The 9,210-nt window shown below is 48.1% G+C and overlaps 1 protein-coding gene and 1 pseudogene across 1 annotated transcript; both read left to right on the forward strand.

Annotated features, from left to right (window-relative positions):
- The first annotated feature begins 250 nt into the window (after positions 1-250).
- Positions 251-4,209, forward strand: LOC124671452 (annotated as a pseudogene).
- Positions 4,210-7,596: 3,387 nt separating this feature from the next.
- LOC124671463 (pectate lyase-like) lies at positions 7,597-8,922 on the forward strand. The gene has a single exon (XM_047207834.1). It carries the CDS (start codon positions 7,597-7,599, stop codon positions 8,920-8,922), a length of 1,326 nt encoding a protein of 441 aa, XP_047063790.1.
- The last annotated feature ends 288 nt before the right edge of the window (positions 8,923-9,210 follow it).

A 9,210-nucleotide genomic window follows, 5' to 3' on the forward strand; every position in this document is an offset into this window, starting at 1 on the left:
GTAGTTTGTACCTTATAGTTGTCAGCATGCAGATGTACACCATTTAGCTGTTCGCTTGTTGCTGTCATATAACATAGGCTAGCTAGGCTGGAATAATCTTCAATACCCATGCTTCATAGAAATAATGGAATTATTTTGTGTTACCCAACAGGGCTCAAACGGAAGGGGATGGTCCCTTGAAAGCACACATGATTAGGTGGCGTTATGATAATCCCTCATGTCCTGTGTTTTATCATGTAGCAGACTCCACCTGTCTAGAAAATATCCTTGATGCCAAATAGCTTGAGTTCATACACGATTTGACTGACCGGTAGCACACGAGAGGAAAGATAATGGGTGCGGTGGCAGAGGCTGCTATGGGTTCAGTGATAAGGAAGCTTGGCGATTTGCTCACCGGCGAGTACAAGCTGTTCAAAGAAGCCAAGGATAGTATCATGTTCCTTAAAGCTGAGCTCGAGAGCATGCATGGGTTCCTCAAGAAGATGTCAGATATAGGGGAGGAGCCTGACGAGCAAACCAAGTGCTGGGTGGATGAGGTGCGTGAGCTGTCCTACGATATTGAGGACAACATTTATGATTTTTTGCTTCATTTTGAACATGAGTCCAATAACATGCCCCAGCATGGCTTTAGGGGATTTATTGATAAGTGCATAAATTTGTTGGGAAACTTCGGTTCACATTTTTTGCCTGGTCATCATCATGAGACCATAAAAGAGTTTCAAGGACTCAAGAGACGTGTTGTAGAGGCGAGCGAGCGGCGCATGAGGTACAAGCTTGATGATGCTATCTTGAAGCCAAACACAGCCATAGATCTTCGCCTTCTGGCACTCTATGCGCAGACGGACGGCCTTGTTGGTATCGAGGGGCCGAGGGAGAACCTAATTCGATTGTTGATGGACAAAAAAAGTGTTTCTGCAGGGCAGATGAAGGTGCTCTCAATTGTGGGATTTGGGGGCCTTGGTAAGACTACACTTGCAAATCAGGTCTATCGCCAACTAGAGAACCAGTTCGAGACTCGAGCTTTTATTTCGGTGTCCCAGAAACCAAACATAGGGAAGATTTTGAGACATATACTTTCTCAAGTCGGTTATGTAGCCCGGGAGGATAACAACATGGAAATATGGTATGAGGATGATTTGATCAGGACACTGCAAGAATTCCTTAAGAACAAGAGGTACACCCGTCAGAAATGACTCCACTTCGAAGTGATTTATCATGTCTTTTGAATTTTCTATTAAAGATGTTTTTACTAAGTATTTTAGCTAGCTAGTATTCTGTTGGGTGAAATTACTGTAGATAAGTATTTTAGCTAGCTAGTACTCTATATGCTTGTGTTAACATGCTTACATCATCCATTGTAATGTCTTCAATCCTTTCGAATTGTCATTTTATTAATCCAACTAATTAAACAATCATGTTCCATGAAGCCAGTCAGGCAGTGAATTGATTCTTGAAAATTTTGCTGTCCCTTCAGAAGCTAGATGAGTAACAATTTGCAAAGTCAGAAATCTCATAATTGTTTTCCGTCTATTCTGAACGTGAACTTCTTTGAATGAATACTTCAGTTCGTACAAGTGCCAACATAAAGTTCAGTGTTAAGCTGTCATCTTCAAAGCAGCTTGGCAGGTGGTTCATCATTCTTATTATTTATTTCAGCAACAAACTGGCTCTTGTGTCATCAAAGCACAAGTAACACACATAGTCTTACGCAGATTGAGACAAAAAAAAACTATGAACATTCAAGTTTGATGCATCTTGCTTCCGTTTGTTTTAACGTTTTGGCCTTTTCAAATTAATTGAAGAAAGTGTGGATGCTTTCATGTATTTTTTACCTGTCCCTGGTGCTTATTATACTTAGTGTGAAATTATTTGGCAGATATTTTGTTGTTATCGATGACATATGGGATGAAAGCACATGGAATATTATCAAATGCGCTCTTCCAGAAAACATAAAAGGTAGCAGAGTAATAACAACTACACGGATTGATACTGTGGCTAGAGTGTGCTGTTCCAATCAGTGTGAGTATGTTTATAGGATGAACTCGCTAAGTAACCAAGAGTCAAGGATGTTATTTTTCAAGAGAGTATTTGGTTCAGAAGATGATTGTCCTCCTTTTCTGGAGGAAGTTTCCGTTAAAATTTTAAAAAGATGCGGTGGCTTGCCACTCGCAATTATCACTATATCTAGCCTTTTAGCTAGTCAACGAAACAAACTGATGGATCAGTGGGAGAATGTACTGAATTCTTTGGGCTCCAGCTTGGAAGTGCATCCCACCTTGGAAGGAATGAGACAAATACTAAGCCTTAGCTACAAAAATCTACCTCATTATTTGAAGACATGCATGCTATATATGGGTATATATCCAGAGGATTTCACAATCGAGAAGAATGATTTGGTTAGGCAGTGGGTAGCCCAAGGTTTTGTCAGTAAAGCCCATGGGCGAGATCCGGAGGATGTTGCAGAGGGCTATTTTAATGAGCTTGTCAACAGAAGCATTATTCAACCGGTAGATACAGATCCTAATGATGAGGTGCTGTCTTGCAGAATACATGATATGATGCTTGATCTTATTCTACACAAGTGCAGAGAAGAGAATTTTGTGACCGCAATAAACGAGTTACAAGACATGGTTGGATTGCATGACAGGGTTCGTCGACTCACACTCAACTTTGACGGTGTAAATGTAATAGATGAAACAGTCTTGGGAGCCATCCGGTTTTCATAAGTAAGAGCGCTTGCAAGATTTGGTACATCAGCATATACACCTGATTTCTTAAAGTTCAAGCATCTCCGGGTTTTAACACTTGAATTTCCAAGCGGAAACCATGAACCGGTGGTATTTGACCTCAGTGGAATGTGTCATTTGTTCCAGTTGAGGTATCTAAAAGTTGTAGCTTATGGTAAAATAGTGCTACCAGAGAAAATTCAGGGACTGCAACAATTGGAGACATTGGAATTAGAAACTTCAATATACTATATTGAAGTTCCATCAGATCTTATTCATTTGCGCAGGTTATCGCACCTGATAGTTCCTCGTGGAACACGTCTTCCCGTTGGGTATGGTAACATGACATCCATACGTACCCTGGGACAATTCGATTTGTCCTGGAACTCAGTAAACAACATCAGAGACCTTGGAGGTTTGACCAATTTGAGGAATCTTGAAATTGGCTATACCAATTGTAACTGTTCGGCGCATGTGTGTACCATAAGTATGGATGCTTTGAGCTATGCCCTTGAGAAACTTTGCAGCCCAAATTCTTCTTCTTGTTGCCTTCTTCAGAGACTACGTATGTGGTGCATGCTACCAAGGGTTCCCAAGTCGACAGGAGAGTTCCATAACCTCCGCCACCTTGAACTTCAGGTAATAGAAGTGGAGGGTGATGTTGGAATCCTTGCACGGCTGCAGTTACTAGTCTACCTGAAATTATACATCTTTGGAACTCCTAAAGGGGTCATCACGTTTGGAAGGGGATTCCCTGTTCTCAAGTGTTTTAGCATCACATGTATCAAGATATCGTCGCTGACCTTCGAGACAGGGGCCATGTCCAATCTCCAACGGTTGGAGATAAAGTTCAACGCCCATGGATGGGTGCAGCAGGGCGCTCCACCTGTTGGCATCGAGCAATTGCAAGGTCTGAAGGAAGTCGTTGTAAGTATTGGCTGCTGCTTCGCAAAGGAGTCCGATAGAAAAGCTGCAGAGTCTGCTCTGGGAAAAACCATTGATGTGCACACAGGTGGCCCTATAGGTAACATCAAGTGCAAAAACAGCTTCTTCTGGTTTGAAGACTTCGGATGGCGGGATATCAGGATTACTGACGATTTTAACTTTAGCACTTGAAGGCCAAATGCCGGTACGTAAATACGCTTGTAGAAATGACCCAAAGAAAATTTATTTAACACACATTATTCATCTCTCTGTTGATTCCTAATCCCTGATCTACACTTCTCCCTCTTGTTATATGCATATATTGTGCGTGTGTGTTGGCCATGTTTAAATGTGAGACCTTTTTTTTTCAGATCCCACAGGAGTGTGCATGTGAAATTCTTGTGTTCCAAAACATGTCGTTGGCCATGGTTTGTCGAGTGATTGTCGACAGGATTTCTGTGTCAAGCGGGAGGCTGGAGGCCAATGTGTAGCAACCTTTGAACTGTTTGTCGGCATGTACACAAATACATCTTCGTGCTTCGGCATTGCAACTTGCAAGATTCTTCTTTTACCCCTGTAAAACTGCAAGCTCTGCTGATTTGACATTTCTAGAGCATGTTTGTGACCGACATAAGTTCGTAGCAAGGATGGTTCCCTGTATATTTTTACTTTGTCCTGATGTTTGATATACTACTCCATATGAATGTATTTACATAGATACTTTCTTTTAATTTATGATACATAGATATATATGGAAGGAATGCACATGGGGAATTATTAGAAGGGGGCTTGGTAGCATGCAGTCTAGTTACGACTACATGAATGCAGACTGTAGTAGTGTGTCTCCAACTTTCTAAACTTAGCTCCGTAAACTACAAAATATAACCCCTGTTTAGGTCATAGAATTATAAGCGGAGAGGTGGTCTCGCCATGACATGGCGTCCTCTTTGAGGGAGGGTTTTTTGAATCGGTAGAGCCAGAGAGAGGTCAGATATTACATTGCGATGGAGGTTTGGGCCGGTATTACTTCCCCTGATGTATGGAGTGATAAAAAGTCATAAAATGCATTGCTGCGAGGGAGAGCGCAGACACCATGAATAAGACAAGGAGTGAGACAGGGGAACGAAAGAGCAGAGTACAAGTTACAGGATGCGTAGGCCAATAAGTTAGTTAGCCAGCCTCCCTAATTTCAGGTATCCTGTTCTTGCATGCCCTGAGCTTCCAGGATTTGCACGCCACGGCTAGGTGATGGCAACGCCCGGCCCTTATTAACAAGTATACTGATACATTTGATCGCTAAGCTGCCAAGCGAGAATCTTGCATCTTTTTAGGTGCAGTATTGCTCCAAATGATGGGGCAGCGGCATCAATGGACCGAGATAAATTGCCCCCAAATCCGAGAGCCGAAGTTAGTAGTACTAGTACTGCTGCAGTACGTACTGGTTAGGGTTATTGTAGCGTGTCTTCAACACCCAACGGGACCATGTATGAGGTATGGATGACAGGAAGAACTCCGGCAAGACAGGAGGCAAATGTTCCGAAATCTCGAGATCTTTGCTGCCCAGCTAATCCGCTCTCTAGTCCAGAATCCAGATCTACAAGCAACCGTTCAGGCCTGGCCACTCATCCAACCCACACCATTGGCAGTTTTGCCTTGATTCCAAATCAAGCAACGACACATTTGTCCAACTCTGTTTGAGCACCCATCTCCATATACATTACACGATCGATCCAAAACATAGTAGTATAACCGTCTAACAGAGTTGTCAGAGATGCTATTGCCTCCATTTTTTTTTTAAAAAAGCACAAAACTCCGTTCTTAAGTGACTAAACTATTGGCTGGGCAACGGCGACGCTTTGGGTCGCTCTCCTCCTTGAAGGTGGCACTTTGGGATAAGGGGACAGAGGGGGTGATAGTGTGGTGACAATTAATGATGGTGGTGCGGTTCAGGCGAGGCGAAGGGAAGGTCCGAGGCGCTATCTTGCAAGTTCAAGACTTTTTGGGTGCTCAACCACTTTTCAGACAACACCCTCGAGCCTGGGTGAGGAGGGAAGGGTCAAGGGTGCCTCCTCCGGCAACGACACAACAAGGCGGTCTTTGAGCCGGTTCTTCATCCATTTGGTGTTGGTGCTCCTCCTCTTCGCTTGGTTTGTATCTCTTTTCATCCGCGACAGTGTCCTTTGGTGGCGCTCCTTGGTGGAGTTCAACTCTGGGTGGCATTGTGTCCAACACACCAGAGATTTGACAGTTTAGGGACACATTAATTCATGCCGTATGTTCAAACCTGCACTAGTGTGCAGGGGCGCTCCAAGATCTGGCTCCTTATCGATAAAGGATGCTTTATTACTCAATGTTTAAGCAATATATCCAACCCCTACATAGCTAAGATGCACACAACTGTCCAAAGAAGTACAATACCAAAGAAAAAACGTTACAAAAGAACTTTCAGTGTTTAGTGTTTTGTAGTTCCTCCAGGGCCTTTCTCTCAAACTTTTTTTTTTTTTTGAACAGGGATAGGCCCCGAAGGGCCTAGATACTGCCATTCATTAAAGCGGTACAGTTATAATTTACAGCAAGGTCCCAAAAGGAAAAGTCAACTACAGCACAGACCTTACTTCTTACAGAAAAGACCCTACAAAGATTATGGAAAAAGCAATCGGGTCCATTAGCACCGCCGAAATTCTGAGGACTACGCCGACGACCTTCCGCTCCGGTGCCGGGGACTAGACCACTTGGTCCAGAGGGGAAGAAGAGTGTCGCCTCGCGTCCTTCACATGGCCTCCACATGGAGGTTGAACAAGACCCGGCCTTCGACGCCGGCGTAACTTGGAGCCGCCCTTCGGCCAACTGAGTCGGCGGTCGAGCTCGAACCACCGAGGATGAACAACAGATAGCTGCAGTACCACAAACTCCCCAGCACCGCCCAGATCTGTCCGCCTCAACGCCTGCCGTCTTCCTCTCCAAATCGCCACCACGCCGACTAGGGAGAAGAAAACAAACCTCGTTGACAGACCAATCTAGAGCAGCACCACCAGCATAGACGTCGGCCTTATTGAAGAAGTCCCTGATGTTGGAGGTCCGCGTCGCCTTCGGCTCCGGCCGATGGAGCACCACGGCGAGGACGACCAGCCACCAGCAGCATCGGATCTGGCCGAAGAAACCCGATGCAACTCTCCAGTCTACGGGCATAGCGCCCACTACCAGCAACAAGCCGAGAAACTTATAACTAAATCTACTCTGTACAAACCAGCCACTCCATCCTTCCTTGCTCCAAGCAGCAGCGCCGCCGGAGAAGGGAGAAGGAAGCGCTGGGGCGTGATGGTGGACTCTCAACGGGAGAGGAGAGGAGAGACGGGTGGGAGCTTCCGAGAGATCCGCATGCTTCCTTCTAAGCGCACCCGCCTGCCCGTCACCGCTGCACCTCTCAAACTTATTCAAGTTTGTGTAATCAACAACTTTGTATCTTTGTATGTTAAGAGCTTTATTAATTTATAAAGTTGGGCTCTTTAAGCCCGCTATCTAAAATATTACAAAATTTTACCTAGATATGGATGTATTTATATATCGAAATACGTTCATACGAAACCTGAATCACTTATTTCCAAACAAACGAAAAAAAAAGTATTCCGATGGCTGATCTTGCTTTTTTCGTGCTAGGCATAGCAGTTTATCAATGGGAAACACGTACAATATGCACACCGAGACAGGTGCGCTTGGAGAGGAGAACTGAGACACCTATGGTTCACCGCGGTCGTCGCGCGCTCCGTTGCCAATAAGGAAGCTCACGTGTGGTCAAAGCCTCTGTATATATACATTCCCCGTCACCGCCACCGCCACCCCGTGTCGCTCCAGGTGCCGTACGTCGTCACCGCGGGAGAGGTCTCAGAGAAACACCATTCCCTGAGGCCCCCCTCCGGCGGTGAGGCGGGCACCGGCGAGCCTCACAATGGCGAGGAGCCCCCTCCACGTTCTGCTGTACGTCCTCGCCACGGTGGCCGTGGCCGCGGCCGCGGCAGCGGAAACGGCGGTGCACAAGCCGCCGCCGACCACCAACGTCACCTCCGACGAGGAGTACTGGGCGAAGCGCGCCGAGGAGGCCCGCGCGTACAGCCGCGCCGCGTACGTCGCCGATCCCGTCGCCGAACTCAACCGCTTCAACCAGGACGTGCAGCGCGCCACGGCGCGCCGTTCCCTCGCCCGTTACCGCGGCCCCTGCCTGGCCACCAACCCCATCGACCGGTGCTGGCGCTGCCGCTCCAACTGGGCCAGCGACCGCCAGCGCCTCGCCACCTGCGCCCGCGGCTTCGGCCACAGCGCCATGGGCGGCGCCGGCGGCAGGACGTACGTGGTGACCGATCCCAGCGACGACGAGCTCATCATCCCCAAGAAGGGCACGCTCCGGTACGGCGTGATCCAGGACCGCGCCCTGTGGATCGTCTTCGCACGCTCCATGGTGATCAAGCTCTCCCAGGAGCTCATCGTGAACAGCAACAAGACCATCGACGGGCGGGGCGCGCAGGTGCACATCACGGGCGCGCAGATCACGCTGCAGGGGGTGAAGCACGTGATCATCCACGGCGTGCGCATCCACCACTCCGTCCCGCACTCCGGCGGCATGATCCGCGACTCCAAGCACCACTACGGGCACCGCACGCGCAGCGACGGCGACGGGATCTCCATCCTCTCCTCCAGCAACATCTGGATCGACCACGTCTCCATGTGGAGCTGCGCGGACGGGCTGATCGACGTGGTGAGCGGCTCCACCGCCATCACCGTGTCCAACAGCCACTTCACCAAGCACGACCACGTGATGCTCTTCGGCGCCAGCAACTCGGAGACCCAGGACGCCATGATGCAGATCACGGTGGCGTTCAACCACTTCGGCAAGGGGCTGGTGCAGCGGATGCCCAGGTGCAGGTTCGGCTTCTTCCACGTGGTGAACAACGACTACACGCACTGGCAGATGTACGCCATCGGCGGCAACCGGGACCCCACCATCATCAGCCAGGGGAACCGCTTCATCGCGCCCGACGACGGCAACGCCAAGGAGGTGACCAAGCGGGAGTACGCGCCCTACAGCGAGTACAAGGACTGGGTGTGGAAGTCGCAGGGGGACGTCATGATGAATGGGGCCTTCTTCAACGAGTCCGGCGGCCAGAACGAGCGCAGGTACGGCCAGATGGACTTCATTCCGGCCAAGAACGGCAAGTATGTCGGAAAGCTCACGCAGTTCGCCGGCACGCTAGGATGCCGCGTCGGCAAGCCGTGCTGATTCTATTGCCGTTGACCGCAAGTCATCCCTGTGGCTCGGTAATTAACTCGTGTATGTTAACCGGTCTCAGAAGAAGAAGAAATGTGTGTATCCAGTCCAGATGAAACAAATATGACAAAGTCAAGTGTATCCGAATTGCGTGTTGACTGTATTTTTTGGGGGGGACAAGGGTGGGTCGACAGTTGAGTCACAAAGCCCAGCCCAATAGAGGGACTCCAACAGCCCATTTTTAGCCCGAAAACTCCTTTTTACAGGCAACTGTATGTGTAGGAGTGTCATCCACCACAC

The sequence above is a fragment of the Lolium rigidum genome, chromosome 1 (genome assembly GCF_022539505.1).
Source record: "Lolium rigidum isolate FL_2022 chromosome 1, APGP_CSIRO_Lrig_0.1, whole genome shotgun sequence".
NCBI lineage: Eukaryota > Viridiplantae > Streptophyta > Magnoliopsida > Poales > Poaceae > Lolium > Lolium rigidum.